This window comes from Rhea americana, unplaced genomic scaffold (genome assembly GCF_003343005.1).
Source record: "Rhea americana isolate MKP2758 unplaced genomic scaffold, rheAme1 scaffold_403, whole genome shotgun sequence".
NCBI classification, from domain to species: domain Eukaryota; kingdom Metazoa; phylum Chordata; class Aves; order Rheiformes; family Rheidae; genus Rhea; species Rhea americana.
The window spans coordinates 111,022-128,449 of NW_028186539.1; the positions used below are offsets into that span (position 1 = coordinate 111,022).

General features: G+C 43.7%; 2 protein-coding genes across 4 annotated transcripts in view; one reads left to right on the forward strand and one right to left on the reverse strand.

Moving 5' to 3' along the window:
* Positions 1-519, reverse strand: part of RANBP10 (RAN binding protein 10) — a 77,117-nt gene extending 76,598 nt beyond the window's left edge. For 2 of the 3 annotated variants that reach the window (XM_085314431.1, XM_085314429.1), the window contains exon 1: positions 268-519. In XM_085314431.1, the coding sequence (XP_085170557.1) occupies positions 268-472 (205 nt within the window). In that variant the 5' untranslated portion in view covers positions 473-519. The remainder of the gene's footprint in view (positions 1-267) is intronic. The other variant, XM_085314432.1, reaches the window with a different exon arrangement.
* A 525-nt stretch (positions 520-1,044) lies between these two features.
* TSNAXIP1 (translin associated factor X interacting protein 1) overlaps positions 1,045-17,428 on the forward strand; it is a 36,396-nt gene continuing 20,012 nt past the window's right edge. Inside the window, 7 exon segments of the mRNA XM_085314434.1 lie at positions 1,045-1,074; positions 1,076-1,119; positions 4,883-4,973; positions 6,716-6,828; positions 8,318-8,441; positions 12,707-12,800; positions 15,668-15,864. Coding sequence (XP_085170560.1) covers positions 1,045-1,074; positions 1,076-1,119; positions 4,883-4,973; positions 6,716-6,828; positions 8,318-8,441; positions 12,707-12,800; positions 15,668-15,864 — 693 coding nt within the window.

Here is a 17,428-nt window from a genome sequence, read left to right on the forward strand (position 1 = left end):
CGCCGAGCTGCTCACCCCGTGGCCGCGGCAGAAGCCTCAGAGCCCCTTCGCCCTGCTTCGCTCCCCGGCCCTGCCCAGAACTGCGAGCAACCAGAGTCGTGACCACGGGCAGCCAGAGCCGTGGCCGCGGCCGCCCTGCCGGCCCACGGGACGCCGGAACTGTTGGCCCAGCCTGCCGCCCCGCTGCCCCGACGGAGCGGCCAGGGCCGAGGGCGGCGGCGGGGCCGCACTCCAGGCCAAACCCGGCCCGCCGCCCCAGCCCGGCACCTTTGTAGTGGACGCGCAGGTTGCCCTGTGAGAGGCCGATGTAGTTGTACTTGTCCTTGGGGCTCCAGGACCGCGGCAGCGGCGTCTCCTCCTGGTTAACGGCAGGGTAGAGGCGGCGGAGACGCTGGCTTAGCTCCTGCTCCTCGGGCAGGCACGACAACACCGAGTCCCCCCCATGCAGGCTCCCCGCGCCCGCATCCGCCATCTTGGATTCGCTTTGTGTCACCGGGCGGGGAGCGAGGCCCGGCTGCGGCCGCCAGCCAATAGTGTGAGAGAGCAGCCACAATGGAGCCGCGCTGCCCGACGGGAAGTGGAGTCCATCCCTCTCTCTCCTGGCTCCCCTCACTGCTCGCTGGAACTACAAGCCCTGAAGGCCCCACGTCCCAGGCCCCGCTATTTCTCTCCGCCCGCTGCAGCATGGGAAAAGAGTCCTATTTTGCCGGGTGTGCGTTAACGTTGCAATATCCAGGCTTTTCGCTCCCAGAACGCCCTGCGGTGGGGCGGCTGCGAGGAGGAGTCGCGCGCCCAGCGGCGTCCCGCGGTCGCCTCCGCGCACGGGCTAGTAGCAGCTGTCCCCACCCCCCAAAAAAAGGGCGGTAGCGCCGTTATGACGGCCTCGTGCTGCACTCGACTTCTCCGCAGAGCCTAGTTCTCTTTGAGCTCTGGCCCGGACCGCGCTGGGACTGTTGCGGCTCGCGGGCGCACAAGCGCGTCAGGCGTTGCTGGGGCAGCTATGGCGGCGCGCGGAGGCGTCCTGAGGGGGCCGGGCGCGTCTCCATGGCGACTCGTGTAAACAGTGCACCCGGTGCAAGCTATGGCGCGGTGCTGCGCTCCACCGGGCGGGTAAGGGCCGTGCAGGGCCGAGCGGGTGGTCAGACTGGCAGGGTAGCAGATGCCGGCGTGTGCCCTCTCCTCGGCGAGAGCCGAGCAGAGCCCTTCTCCTTCCCCGGGACCGTAGTACCTCCCTTCCCTGTCACGCGTGGAGGCGCAGAGTCCGGGGCAGCCCGCGGGTGCTTACAGGGGCGGCTTCCACACTACTGTGCCTGGGTAAAGTGAGCGTGAAGTTAGCCTATAGGCGAGATGAATTCATTTGCCCATGCTAACTATTCAGCAAGTATAAGTGAACAGTGCAGAAGACTTGCAAAAATTGCTCTTAGGACTTAAGGATATAGCAAGGACTACACAGACAATAAAAGAAGGAACTTCTTGAGTGACTATTTTAGTATTTGCTTTGCAAGCATTGCTGTTCATAGTTAACTAAAAAATTCAATTGTTTTGGAAAATAATGCCCTCCCTCCCAGTTGTTTTCCATCCTGTGCCATCTAGTGAGTGCCACTGCTTTATCTGGACATCTGCCTCTACTGTTAATAACTTGTTCCAGTTTGGTTTGATATTTGAGAATAGCTGTGGAAGCCAAGAGGTCTAATTTGTTTTTGTTTTTTGAAAGATTATGCTGCTCCTCAAGCACGTGATTCTTTGTTCTTCAGACTACCCTTTGCGTACCTTCTGAGAGTGTCTAGGAGCAGCCAGAGCAGCACTGCTCCAGAAGGGAGGGTGAGCCACCCAAGGTGGCTACAGCACAGGCAGGTCCCACACCAACCAGGCTGGGGCCCCACAGCACTCAAAGTAACGTGCTGACAGCAGGATCCTTGTGTAGTCCCAGGTGAAGCAAAGTGATGAATCAGGTACAAGGTCCAGCCAGCAAGTCCAGTCAAGAGCAGCAGGAGACTAGGTCAGAGATCAGCTAGAGATGAGGTTATAGCATAGGTCCAAGGTACATCCAGCAGACAGGGCTGAAGACAAGCACAACTATAGCACAGTACAAGTGAGGACTGAAGGCCCAGGCCTGAGCTTAAATGGAGCTCCTGGACCAACAGGCAGAAGATGTGCGAGTGGTGGTCCTCGGGGAGGCTGGTCAGAGTAATTCAGGCCTGTTGGTATACTGTATGCCCTGATGGCAGCCTGGGTAGACTCAAAAGGAAAATTCTGAACTGTTCTTCACCAAGCCTACTTTTCTCTGTATGTCCTGAGCCTCCTCCTGGCAGAGGGAAGTGAAGGCTTATTTTGTACCCACAGATAGATCTTTGGATCTCAGATTCAGATAATGCAGGTAATCCAAGAGCATGCTATTTCTGCCTTTTCCATTTAAGGGCTCCACTGTGAACAGTAATATGGGAAGTACGTCTTACCCAATCAGCAAGTTTTTCTTGCTTTAATTTTAATAACTTTTGCAATGCTGAAAAACCCTTCAATTCCAAATCCAAACTATCTGTGCCACAGTCCAAGTAACAATCAGTGTCACTCATGGGAGAAGTCCTAGACCCTTCTCTTTTTCACTTTGTTAAGGTAGACTTCTTAAAAATATTCATAGCACCTGAGAACAGGCATCTTTCCATATCCAAACGTGGGTATGTTAGGATATGCGTGGATAGGCTGAGGACCATATTTTTGTCAGGAAAGTAAAAACCTGTCACATTCTTGGCTGGTAGCACACCGCCTGCTCTCCTGACTGATGTGGCTGTTTGGACTGCCATTGTCTTAAGATCCCATCCTGTAAGAGAAAAGCAAGCAGATGCTCTCAGGTGGTTAGTGCACTCAGCTCTTCCAGAAGTAAATAGAAGAGGAGGGTCCTCAGTATTTTGAGTGTAAAACTGTTAGTGAGTTTTGCTGCAGATATAATACCATTGCAATTCCAGATAGCTAGAAATATATTTTTTAAATGTATGAAAAGTGCACTTCAGATTCTAAAACATGAGTTTTTGCATGCTTAATGGTCTGTTATATATTGGAGATTTTTGAAAGATCATGCAATTCTGTAAACTATTGGCCACTTCATACTCATCCTACTCTTTGGCCCAGAGCGTCTCTGGATATTGTTTGTAATGGAGTCTGGTTTTCCCAGGCATGGCTCATAGTTGTTTCTGCTTTCCAGTGCCTCCTTACAGCACAGAACATGAGCTTCCACTACTACTTTATGCTTGTGGAGTTGTGCCATGAAAGTGTATTGGACCAGGTAGACTACTCTCATAAGAATGAAGTGTGCTTTCTATGTTTTGTTGTGTTTCATTATCACTAAGTATTGAAAAGATGAACTTGGATTAGTTTTGTGCTGGGTTGATGACCTAAACCAGCTTATTAAGAGGTCCTGTGAGCACTGGCACAAGAATCACTGCAGGAGAATACATCTAGAAGGAGGAGACGGGATAGGAGAGCAGGACTTTTCAAGAGCAGTAAGCTGTTAAGATCAGTTTGCTGTGTCTCATCCAAAGGCTATGGTTCCTTGGGCAACTAAGTTGACGTGACTGCTCACTCCTGTTTCCATTGCTAATTACAGAATCCTTCCCCTCTTTCATCGACTTGTGATCCTTCAGTCCTTCCGTAAGCCACCTCCACTGGGGGCTGAACTTGCATGTTATGTCTTAAGCCATTTTAACTTTGTAACTGCTGAAAGTGATTCAGATTATTTTATCTTTTGATTAGCATAGAAAAACAACTCAGAGCAGTGTTCAGCATGTACTACAGCTAACATTACATAGACATTAGGAGCCTGTTGTGATGCAGAGAGGAGTAGGACTTCCTCTTGCAGCAGTGTCAGGCTGTTATGCTGGCTTAACATATTTCACAGAGCTACAACTTGGGACTGCCATTTTATGAACTAGGATGAGTGATCCAACAGCTCACCAGATATGTTTTCCCACCCTGACTCTGTGTTGGCACTTGTTAGACGCCTTTGAAAGCTAGTTCAGCTCACCCTACACACACGTCCCTCCAAAAGCAGATAGCTGGTGAGTTAGATCTGCTGAAGCTCTAGCACCCAACTCATATGCAAGCATGAAACCATACTAGCAGTTGAAGCCAATTCTTGGGATATCTATCAATGTCTGATCATGCTATGCCAATGTACAATAAAGTCACTTTGCAGATTTATTGTGATCTCTGGATATTGCATTGCTTTACCATACCATGGCAACCCTAATTTTCCCCCAAAATACACATACAGTCATATGTTTACTTCCTAAAAGCCCTATACTCCCATACATACCAGTTTCTAATCTAGGAAAGAGAGTTCCAGGTTATATCTGTTGGCTGCATGTGTTCTATATTTTGCTAGTTCCTCTGGTTGTGGTCCATCTGTCCTATGGCACTACTGCCACCTCAGAGAGATAGTTTTGCAGGCACTTTAGGGACCCCAAATCCCAATTCTTAACTCATGGGCCACAGTCCAGCTCTGTTTCTAACCTAAACTCTTCAGAAAATCAATTCATTCAGGCTCGCCCAGCTGCAGAGAGCAGCTTGGCAGTGGATTCAGCAAATGGTTACTTTTATTGGGATAGTGAGAAAAGTACCAAACATTGCACCAGCTTATCAAATAGCAAACACCAGAGTTCAGCTCTATACAGCCTGATCCAAATAATCTAAACCATAGATCTTTCTTATCCGGTCAGTCTCTCCATATATGTTATCCTGTTGGCTATTTTCATCTGTCAGACACTTCATAACTGGCTGTTTATTTTAGATGTATATTAAGCAGATTCTCAATCTTCAGACATGAGTAGAACTATATATTTAGTTAATTCTATATATATTGAAACGTGTCTTTCTTGCCATTGCACAGGACCTCTCTTGTATCTTCCTCTGAGACTCCAAATTGCCAAACTCATATCAACAGACTGAAATACACCTTTTCCAAGAAACAGAAGACTCCGGTGAGTTGAAGTATTCCAATGAAACATCCAGATTTTAGCTAACTTAGTGAACGCTGGTGTCTTGCTGAAAGCTCAGGGACCATCTCAAATTATTAGGAAGTCATTTTAATCTTTTTTAATGAAAAGAGACAAAAACTGATTGTTGCTGCAAACTCTTGTGTTTCATATCCAGATGTCACTTTTGTGAACTAATTACAGAATTTTTAAGTGTAGAGGATAGAGGAAAGGCATATAAACATTGTTCCTGGCTGCAACTTCTTGAGTGGACATACATGCCAAATACTAAAGCCAGAATTTGACACATATATCTAAAAAGCAGACCTGAAACTACATATTATTTAATCATAGGCCAGGCACTTCCTACAGAACATCTACTCCCTAGTATGTATCAGTCTTAGTAAATAAAGTAAACTAGTATGCTGGAAAAAACTATATCCAAGTTACGACAAATCAAATTCCAGGAACAGATATACCAATAACTTAGTAAGAGGAGGAGGACTGTAAAAGTCATTTATTTATTTATTTATTTATTTATTTATTATTAACATTTTGGTTGTATTCCAGTAATATGCCACTTCTGTAACGAGCTCTATGTGCTACATTAGTACAAGAAATTGAAGTATTGTTTTGTCTCTAGAACTAGGACATTCTCTAAGCAGTTTCCTCATTGTACAAAAGATTTTTCAAGTCTTAACAAACTGGAATCCAACTCTTTCTCGAATATAATCTCCCAGCTTCTTACTACTATTAGGCCATTTGAACTACTGAGTTTTAACATTTAAATATTTCAAGGCTTGACAAGGGTGAAAGCTGGGTTTTGAAAGCCAGACATCTGGAGTCAAACACACCGTATTTAATTTTTTGTAAAGTTCACATTTAACAAGAAGCAATTTGTATTCGATAATCCCGTATTGATTGTATAGTTGTAATAAAGAAGATAAAGTAGAGGATCCGGCATCTCTAACTTATTCCCCCATCAAATATACCAACTTTCCGAAGAGGAAATTAATTAACAGATTCAAAGTTAACAACAGGATTCTGCTTTCAGAAAAATTTATAATTTTTGAAAGAAAATTAATTCATCTTTCATTTTCTTTTTACTGCTCATCAGAGCTTATCTCCATTACACTTATGCAGTTCAGATGTTTTGTGTAGGTTCACCAACCTGGGTTTAAAACTACATAAGTTAACATAGCTAAAAGTGTCCCCACTGTGGGATAGCCTGTGGACACATAACCCAGAGCAAAAAAACCCAGTGGAAACAAGACCTAAGTCAAACTTCCTATTTCAGTTTTCATATAAATTAAACCAAGCTGCTGTTATGTTGATGTGATGCTTTACTTTTCAATGGTCCCAGTACAGACTAAGGAACTATTCTTCATCCAAAGATGTGAACACTTTCTTGCAATCATGTAGTCTAGGCAGTATGAACAATAGCTATTAGGGGATTGTTTAAAGGTGTACCCAATTAATGAATTATACTAGTCTGCAAAGATTATTTCTTCAAAGGACAAAAAAGCTCAGTTTTTATGTGTGGTCAGTCCTGGCTGAGAGGAGTTTCAAGGTATGACCCTTTTCATTGTGTTTCACTGTAAGCTTAGAAAGTTGTATTAATTCAGCATTGTGAGGCATCACCAGGGCTATTTCCATGTTGTTTGGGTTCTTTGTTGTGAGTCTGTAGAATTCTTAGGACCTAATCCATCTTTAGATACAGCAAACAGACTCTTTCCTTTTTTTATCAGCCCTTCCAGCTTTCTGCTAGAGGCCATTGGTCCACATGGCCTGCATTTGCATCAGGGCAGACTGTGCTACCGAATCATAAGCCCTGCTGTGTCCCAAAGGAGAGAAAGTCCAGGTAACCACAGCCTGTACTAACAGTTAAGTTACCAGGATAACTGGAAGCAGTTTTTGAAAAACAAGAATTATAGAGCAGAATCTCTTCCAGTATGGTTAGTGAGAACACTGATATTGGATTGTCTCTTCAGCCTAACAGATAAGACATTGTTGGTTCTGACTAGCAGTTCTACAGGATACATCAAATATATGTAATAGTGAGTTGCGTTTATTAAAAATGTTACCATAAAATATTATTTTTTGATGATTCATTGACGTATATTATGTATGACCTTGTCAGGGCCCTGAGTGTGCCGACAGGCTCAGGGAGCTCTTCTCCCATGCCAGGCTGCCTATGCTCAAGACCAGTTCTGATATGGCCCAACTGTGTAATCTGGGATCAGGCACTGTAAAGAGTTGTGCAAGAAACCTTATTGGGTCCTCCTCTTCATTCAGGCTGAATAAATGAATGAGTTATGTTGCTGCCATGCCTGTGCCCACCTTGTACCTTGCTTATCCTGGCCTGCTGACTAGATGTTCCAGCTTGGCCTCAGACCTTCCTCATCACTACAGACTTGCCTGATGATCACTGGAATAAGGGTGACCCTGGCTACCATTAGGGACCTACTCTATTCTTGTTGGGGTCCTTTGGGATTGTACCCTATAGGGACATTACTGCCCTTACTTGCCTTGTTGTCATCCTGGGGTCCTAGCTCCCCTTTCCTTGTGGCTGGCACAGGCTGCTTCTGCTGCTCTCCAACAACTAGCTCAAAAAAGAACCAAGGCTGAGGGCCTGAGCTTAAATGCAGCCCCCAAACAAAGGGGTGGAAGTCCACAGTGAGCTTTTCACATCACTCTGTCACACCTTAGCTGTTTCCCAGCAGCCTGATTTCAGGTTACAGCTGCACTATCACAGACCTAGCCTTGAACCCAGGCACCCAAATGCCCAGGGGAAGAGATCACAGAGCCTGTTGGTACACTCACAGCCATGACAGACCTGCAGGAAACAGAGTTGTGGATGATGCGATAATAAGGATACTTCAGGCTTTTTAGTTTTAATTCTATCTAGTTTTAATGTATTAAGTATTTATGATAAGATCCAACTAAGGGACACTTGGTCTAGAACCTCAGGAGATAGAATATACTATCAGTGCTCTTTACAAGTAACAAATGTTCTCTTTGACTTATTTGAAATAATGCAATCAGCATTTATCTTTTTCTAATACAGAACCCACTCACCTGACTTTCTATAGCAAAAAGTATTGGGGGAATGCATACTGTTCTTAACTGAAGAATAATAATAGCGGGATGTCTAGAATAGCCCCTATACCATCAAGAGATTTCAATCCTCCATTGTATACTTTATGATTTTCTATTGCATGAGAGAAATATTTGTTATTGTTTAAAAAAGAGTCCACTCTGAAGTAATAGGCAGTAGGGAGAGAACCAACATCCTTGAGTTAATTGATTGTAAGTCTATACTTGTGTCCCTTCTTTTTCTCTCTTTACAGCAATAAACAGAATCTTCTTACCATTCCAAAGCCACGATACTTGGAGCAACTGGAGTCTTACTTAAGAAAAGAGCTGCAATCTCTTGACCTGACTAAAAAGAATTCACAGGAACTGAAGTTACAGGTCTGATACAAAGTTCTGTTGACTTGAAAATACCTGCTAAGATGGATTTCATATTTTAGTTGATCATTCAAAAGAAAAAGTAGATGAGAAGTATAGACTCCCATAGGTAGTACTGGACAAGAAATGTTTTGCACATGGCTTTAGAGAACTTGCACAGAGAAGAAGTTATTTCTGTGTTGGGTTGTATTTATTGCGTGTTTTCTATAGCCATTTCCTTCTTCAAACCATCAAAGCCAAAGTTTTCAAAACGACATAGTAACCTAGAATTGATTTGAAACAGAATTCACTCACTAAACTCTTGAGGATTCCTACTGAAATCCATACAGCAGCAATTGTGTAGGTTCTCAGATTTTGGCTGCAGAATATCCCTTACTTTTGAAGTCAGGTTTCACACAGAATCACAGAATCACAAAATGGTTTAGGTTAGAAGGGACTTCTGGAGATCATCTTGTCCAACGCCCCTGTCAAGCAGGGTCACCTAGAGCATGTTAGACAGGATCACATCCAGGCAGATTTTGAATATCTCCAGAGAAGGAGACTCCACAACCTCTCTGGGTAACCTCTTCCACTGCTCTGTCACTCTCACAGTGAAGAAATTCCCCCTCACGTTCAGGCGGAAGTTCTTCCTTATATATACATATATATATACAGTAAAGAAATTCCTCCTCATTTTCAGGCAGAACTTCCTGTGGTTCAGTTTGTGCCCTTTGCCTCTTGTCCTGTCACATGGCACTACTGAAAAGAGTTTAGCCCCATCCCTTTGACACCCTCTCTTCAGATACTTACGCACATCGATAAGATCCCCCCTCAGGCTTCTCTTCCCCAGGCTAAAGACGCCCAGCTCTCACAGCCTTTCCTCTTAAGAGAGATGCTTCAGCCCTCTGATCATCTTTGTAGCCCTACACTGGACTCTCTCCAGCAGCACCATGTCTCTCTTGTACTGGGGAGCCCAGAACTGGACACAGTACTCGAGATGAGGCCTCACCAGGGCTGAGTAGAGGGGCAGGATCACCTCCCTCGACCTGCTGGCAACCCTCTTGCTAATGCACCCCAGGAGACCATTGGCCTTCTTGGCCACAAGAGCACATTGCTGGCTCATGGTCAATCTGTCATCCACCAGCACTCCCAGGTCCTTCTCTGCAGAGCTTCTTTGCAGCAGGTCAGCCCCCAGCCTGTGCTGGTGCCTAGGGTTATTCCTCCCTATGTGCAGGACTCTGCACTTGCCCTTGTTGAAGTTCAGGAGGTTCCTCTCTGCCCAACCCTCCAGCCTGTCCAGGTCTCTCTGAATGACAGCACAGCCTTCAGGTGTATCAGCAGCTGCTCCCAGTTTGGTATTGTCAGCAAACTTGCTGAGGAGGCACTCTGTCCCTTCTTGTAGGTCGTTGAACAAGACTCGTGCCAATACTGAGCCCTGGGGAACTCCACTAGCCACAGGCCTCCAGCTAGACTCTGTGCCACTGATGACAACCCTCTGAGCTCTGCCTTTCAGCCCGTTCTCAGTCCACCTCACTCTTCACTCATCTAACCCATACTTCCTGAGCTTACCTAGGAAGATGTTCTGGGAGACAATGTTGAAAGCCTTGCCAAAACCAAGGTACACAACATCCACTGCTCTTCCGTCATCTACACAGCCAGTTATGCTATCATAGAAAGCTATCAGGTTGGTTAAGCAGGATTTCCCCTTGGTGAATCCATGCTGACTACTCCTGATCACCTTCTTTTCCTCCATATGCTTACACATGACATCCAGAATGAGCTGTTCCCTCACCTTTGCAGGGATGGAGGTGAGGCTGACTGGCCTGTAGTTGCCTGGGTCTTCCTTCTTGCCCTTTTTGAAGACTGGAGTGACACTGCCTTTCTTCCAGTCCTCAGGCACCACTCCAGTTCTCCATGACCTTTCAAAGATGATGGAGAGCAGCCTAGCAATAACATCCGCCAGTTCCCTCAGTACTCGCGGGTGCATCTGATCAGGGCATCAGGGCCCATGGATTTGTGGATGTCAAGCTTGCCCAGAAGATCTCTAATCCTATCCTCCTCAACCAAAGGAAAGTCTTCCTTTCTCCTGACTTTCTCCATTACATCCATGCTCTGGGATTCTTGAGGGCTGACCCTTAGCAGTGAAGTCTGAAGCAAAGAAGGCATTCAATAATTCTGCCTTCTCTGTATCCTTCATCACCAGGGCCCCCACCCTACACAGTAGTGGGCCCACATTTTCTCTAGTTGTCTTCTTGCTACTGGTGTATTTGAAGAGTCTCATCTTGTTGTCCTTGACATCCCTTGTCAGATTTATTTCTAAATGGGCCTTAGCCTTCCTCATCACATCCCTGCAGTCTGGTCACATACTTATATTCCTCCCAAGTAGCCTGTCCCCTCTCCCACATTCTGTTTACTTTCCTCTTCTGTTGGAGTTTGGCCAGGAGCTCCTTGTTTATCCTTGCAGGTCTCCTGCCCCCTTTACTGGACTTCTTTCTTCTTGGGATGCACCACTCTTGAGCTTGGAGGAATTGATGCTTGAATACTAGTCAACTATTAGTTTCTGTGTGTGACAAGGAGGGGCTTTCTAATCTAGCTCTTGCCTAAGCCTAGTCAGTATTCTCAGAATTAGCAGTTTCTCTAGGGTCTGATCCTGGGGGCTAGTTCTGAGCACTTGAGAACACATGCACTGGAGGTTCTGAAAACCACCACTTTAACTCAAAACAGAGAGCAGAAGTGTGTACTCCCGTTTTTGTAATATATTGCTATTAGAGCATTTACCTATGGTGTGGCAGCTCGGATTCAGTTTCCCTCTGAATGTATGAATTCAAAACTCTCATTCCCAGAGAAATCCTGTAGTGAGGAGGAGGGAAAATGGTGGATGGAAGAGAACAGAGGGAAATGAGGAGAGTGACTAACAGCAAGAGAACACAGAGGTTTCATAAATGTTTTTATGTTTTTAAATATTTTTTGATTACGTGACCTGTTTAACTGTATTTAACTAATCACTTAGTTACCGAGAACACTGTTATTGCTAATGAAGTCTTTGCATGGCCCAGATACATACAAGATGGCCATTTGGCTGTCATCTCTGAACACGCTTTACCCTGCTGAGAAGGATAGACTAAAGGAATTACAAAACAGTTTAGGCTGGAAGAGCTCTTTAGAGATCATCTAATCCAACTCCTCTGCTCAAGTAGGATCACTCAGAGCACATTGCCCAGGACCTGTCCAGATGGCTTTTGAATATCTCCAAGGATGGAGACTCCACAGCCTCTCTGGACAACCTGTTCCAGTGCTCTGTCACCCTCACAATAAAAATAGTTTTTCCTTAGATTCAGATAAAACTTCCTTTTTTTCAGCTTGTGCCTATTACCTCTGGGCACCACTGAAAAGAATCTTGCCCCATCGTCTTTACATCCTCCCTTCAGATATTTGCACACATTGATAAGATACTCTCTTGTTTTTTTCTTCTCCAGGCTATCTCAGCAGTCTGAGTCTTTCCTTATATGAGAGATGCTCTAGTCAGTTAATCATCTTAGTAGCCCTTCACTGGACTCAATCCGGTAACTCCAAGTCTCTCTTATACTGGGGAGCCCAGAACTGGACACAGGACTCCAGATATGGCCTCACCAGGGTTGAGTAGAGGGGAAGGATCATCTCCCTTGACCTGCTGGCAATACTATTTCTAATGCAGCCCAGAATACCATTGGCCTTTTTTTGCCACAAGGGTGTATTACTGGCTTATGGTCAAGTTGTTGTCCATCAGTACCCCCAAGTCCTTCTCTGCAGAGCGGCTTTCCAGCAGGTCATCCCCCAGCCTATACTGGTGCATCCACACAGAAAGGGAAAGAATACCTCTGCCCCGTAGAGCTTGCCATTTAACTAGACAAAATAGGAAACAGAAGCAATGTGATCTCATTGCACATTTTTAAAATCATCCATCTTGCAACTTGAGCTCTTGTCAACTCCATTTGAACACAATCATTTTTATCTGTAGAGCTATGCCCTGACAGACTTGATTAAAGCTTTTCTTAGGCACCACAGCATGATGGACAGCAAACAGGAAGATTTTGGTAGGCTAATCGACAGTGGAGATATAACTCCGCTGTCATATGACATATTTAGGATCTTGGCCAGAAGATGGAGAGACATAAATACAGTGTGATAGCCGTATTTTTATTTATCCTCACTGTCATTAGACCATTTGTGATGGACAAAACAGCTATCCCCAAATTCTGAAAAATGTGTCACTGAATGTTTTTTTTCAAGCTTTCACTTTCTTCTCTTAGCCCTACAGAGAGATCTTTGAATTCTTCATAGACAACTTCAAGACCTACAAGCCCTTGCTGTCAGCTATAAAGAATGAATATGAAGTTACTTTGGGTAAGCCCCGGGGCCCTGATCCATGGGGAAAATAATACTGTGATAGAAAAGTGTTCTTACACAACTGATGAATTTTACTGAACAAATACAAGATGAATAGTCTAAATAGATGTCAATAAGCAAACTAAGTAAACTGAATGTTCTAGATACCTTTGTATCTAGCATGAACTTGTAAGTCTGTCTTTCTGATCCGCTGGCTTCATTTCCCTCATACCTGAGCTGAAGTCTTTTTCATCTTCAGCACATACACAGTTCAGGCAAGAGCAGTGTCTCAAGGTTTGTCTGGGACAATCACGTTTATAGTGGCAGCTGTCACACTAATATATTTGGATGCACTTGCATTACTAACTTTAAGCTTGAATTACTCCTGAAGCAAGACAGGGCAGAACTGAACTGGCTGTTCCCAAGCCATTCTTAGTGTGCTTTAAACTTTGCCTAGCGTTTAGATGCGACAGTGATACCAATACTTTGTAAACAATCATAGCTGGGTAGAAATAGACTGTAACCAGCAGTTCATTTCACTGTGCAGCTGCCAAATGTCAATAGATTTCTATTGGGACAGTGGTTTAAAGGATACATATTGTTTCTCCAATCTTGGATTCCCTGAACTAGCTAATCATAGTCCCTCGTTGTGGACAGAAGTCTTTCTTTGAACAGCATGCTTCTACCTGGGTAAATGAGTCAATTTTAATCATTACATAAAAACATCTTTTAAATCCATTTCCTCTTAGAACTCTTTTGTAGACATTTCTTCACTTTAAGTTTCAGAACAACTACTGATTTCCATGCTATAGCCTGGCCTACATTGTACTGCTTTCTAAAATATTTACCTTGTAAATATTCACTCCTCCACATTGCTTGGATAGTGACCAACTGGACATTATCTTTCTAGTCTAAGTGATTTAGCAGCTGTGTCTCATTCAGTCTTTTATGTTGCAGTCATATATTCTGTCCTAGCTTAATCTATATGCAGTTGAAGGTAAGCACCTTCCTTCTGCACTCACTGGCAGAGGGAATTCTCCCCGTAAATCTACTGGCATAACTGCATGTTCCGAATTAGTTCAGAACAATCTATTTTAGAAAAACTATTATTAAAAGTTGACCTAAAACTGTACTGTTTAATCTGTGTATTTAGCTGCACTTGATCATTTTGGCAGAACAAAGTCTGGAGTAGCTAGCATAAACCCTGTTGAGCATGCAGACAAGATGGGAACAGTGATGTGCAGTCAGCACTGGCTGCTTACAACTGTTTGTCTTCTGCCAGAACTAGATATATGACTGCAAGCACTGCTCTTCTGGTTAGCAAGCTTGTGCTGGGTCAGCACTGGGGCTTTATGACATTGTTTCTGAAGTAAATCCATGTGAACATGAAGATATTGCACAGAATTTGGAAAACAGCACTGTGGAAAGGAGAGCCATCCAATCCCTACAGCTGTTAAGTTGATCTGAGATGCAGGTTGTGTTGCTGGAAGCTCCTTTAAGACAAAGCTCAGGATAGAGCTTCACTTTGCAGTGATGTTATCCACAAATGAGTACATTTCTTGAATAAAGTACTCAGGTTGCTATGTCCTGTGTTGCTATGTGGGGCTTCACATTCTCTCTTTTGTTGTGCTAATACTTCCAAGTATATCCAGCAATTCTGTATATGCAATGAGCTGCAGCACAGCCTGAATTATTTCCAAGTGGGAGAATGGCTGTCCTGGTGTGGCGAGAGTTATGAGAGGTCATCAGAGAGCCAGTATTCTCAAATGGTGCTGACCAGTGTCCACACTACAAAGTAATCACTTTGGCGGTCAGCTAGTTGTGCTCAGTCTATAATGCTCAGTCTATAACTTCTCACACTAGACAGATGCAATTAAAAACAGTATTACACTCATGGTCAGGATTCAATCGTGGAAACATTGAGGTTACACCTCAAACAAATTTACTGAACTTTTAACACGGTGTTCTAGGCCTGCACTGAGCAACCAAATAGCAGAGTGGCAGAATCCATATGACTTGCTGTCCCACTGCAAGTATCACAATGAAAGAGTTTTGCAAAACCTTTGGTACAGTTACAAYGTAGGAAGGAAATTCACCCCCAAGTATAATGAGAATAGTAGTTCCTGTTCTTATATCACGGTATGGATTTTAAGTTTTGAAGTCCAAAATCCATTGCATAATGTTTGTACGTAAATACTAATACCAAGATTTATTGAGAAGGAAAAAACCCTAAACCAGATTATTCAGCATCTGCTAGCATTTCCATCCTTCTGTTCAGAAGAGGGAGTAGATGCATTATTCAGCAATTAAAATTCTTGATGTAGCCCTATTTGAATCACACCATTTTCTATCTTTGATCATTTTATTTTCTTGGTGGAACTCTATCTAGTCATATAAACAAGCCTCCACACCAGTGAAATAGTATCCAATGAAATGTTACCATGCAACCACAGCTAGGATTCTGGACCCAAGTCCAGTACAGTCAGCCTCCTCACATAACTATCTTTAAGAAAAACTTTAAGTCAAAGGGGAAATAGCTGAGAGTGAAAAGCACGAATTACATTAGAGAAAGTGAAGAAGAGCACTTGAGTTCTTTACTAGCATTGAAGAGAAAAGCAAGAGGATAAATAGCAAGAGCTAAGATCAAAAGTCATTACATAATAATAGTTTGTACACATTCGTAAACAGGGCTGTATAAACAACCAAATATAATCCCTACAGATACAGCTCTCACTCCTTAGGTACTCACCAGGTCAAGTAGTAAAAGCTCCATGCTCACTCCTACTTCCAACTGAGACTTCTTTGGGGCTGAACATCCAACAGCTCTGCTGAAAAAAATTCAGGCTTGATCATTGATTTTAAGAACCTACCTCTGCTTTCTTTAGCCCATCAGAAGGAGGTGATCCGTGCCCTAGAGCCTCTGAAGGCTATGGTCACAACTGTATCTGAGGAGTACACCCAGCAGAAACTGGCACTGCAGGAAAAGGAGAGGATTGAAATAAATATATTAAAGCAAGAGAAGCAACATTTGTTAAAGTTCATTGACAACATGAAGGAAGAGAAGAGTTCTCTTGAGATTCAGGTAAATTGGAGTATGATGCGTCAAACATTTCCTGATTTCAGTTCAATGCATTTTGCACATCTGATTTCTCAGTTCCTGGTCTTTCATCTTCTGGTGCCAGCAGAAGTTTTGGAGCAGGCACTGAACATCTGGCGTGGTAGGTCTGGTGCGGTATTGATGCTGGATCTCAGTCTGCCCTAGAGAATATCCCATTCCTTCAGGATAGTCTATAGGGCTGTTGTCAGAATTCTTCACTTGCATCTGTTGTCCCATCCAATTCTTGCAGTATCGCATTTAAAGTGGAGAGGAAAGAAATATCTTTCTAGTACTAATGCTGTATTTTTTTAATAGCTGATGCCTTTAGTTGCTGACAGCAGAATTTCAATAATTGCTGAGGGAGATAATACATTAGCAGAAGGTCAATGAGCCAGTCTCCAAGAACTACAATTGACTATATGGCCCCACAGTTATCACAGCAGGAGTTCYTACTGTCGCTCTGCTCACTCCTTTGCTTTTAAGTTCTTACCTAAAAATGAATGTATTCTTACATAACATTGTACCCTTACAAATCTTTAAGTCTTTATCGTTCACTTTACTGGAGGTGGAGTTGCATTATATCTATAGGCAAGACTAGTTCAGTCTTTCCAATTTGAATTTTCAGTTAGTACAGTTCTCAAACAACTTCAGCTACTTGGGCTGAAATGATGCTACTATTAGTGAGCAACAAGAGCAGTGCTGTCTTAAGAGGTAGAATGAGCCAATTGCTGAGAGTAACTGCAGAACAGTCTCACAGCACCTGAGCAAGTGTTGATGACCATGTCCTCAGCCATGGGCAGAGGTATACAGGTGGAGGGGGAGATAAGGCTAGTCAGGACAATTAAGGACAATTAGTACTTTCAGGGCCCTGAATTAGCTATTATAGATAATTCAGAAGAATCATGGAAATGCTGGTTGGATGGAACACCTGGAATGTCCAACCCAACCTCCCACATGAAGCAGTACTTTCACCTACAGGTTACCTGTTTTAGGTCAGCCATGAGCTTATCTGGTTGTTTTGAAATTCTCTGAGGCTGGTGATCCTCCACTTGCCTGGGCAGCCTGTCCCAGAGTTGTGCAACCCTCCTAGTGAAAAAAGCTTATATATCCTGGGCACTAGGAAGAGGCAGAAAGGCTTTGTCTCACATAGCAATTCTGCTGTACTCACAGATGTGATAACAGCATGAGGAATCTACCTGAATTTTTTTTCATCTACTATGTTTAGTTATGTTATAGTGGTAAAGATGAAGAAGAACAAGCTTCAGCACAGACTACATAGGCTCCTTAATCATACAGCTAGCACTTGTTGAACATTAGAGGTTTTGATTTCACTAGATAGATCAAAGTGCTCAAAATATACCTTCCATTTGCAGTCCTAGATGTACACTCAGTTTCTCCTCTTGTTGGTATTCACAGGCCTTCCTGTGGCAGTCAAACAAGAGAAACTTCTCTTATAAGCAAGAAATTAGAATTATCCCAATTTAAACACTAGGCAACTGAGAAGCTGTGCAAAGTTTTGTTTTCCTTAACTGAGAATAGATCCTAGAAG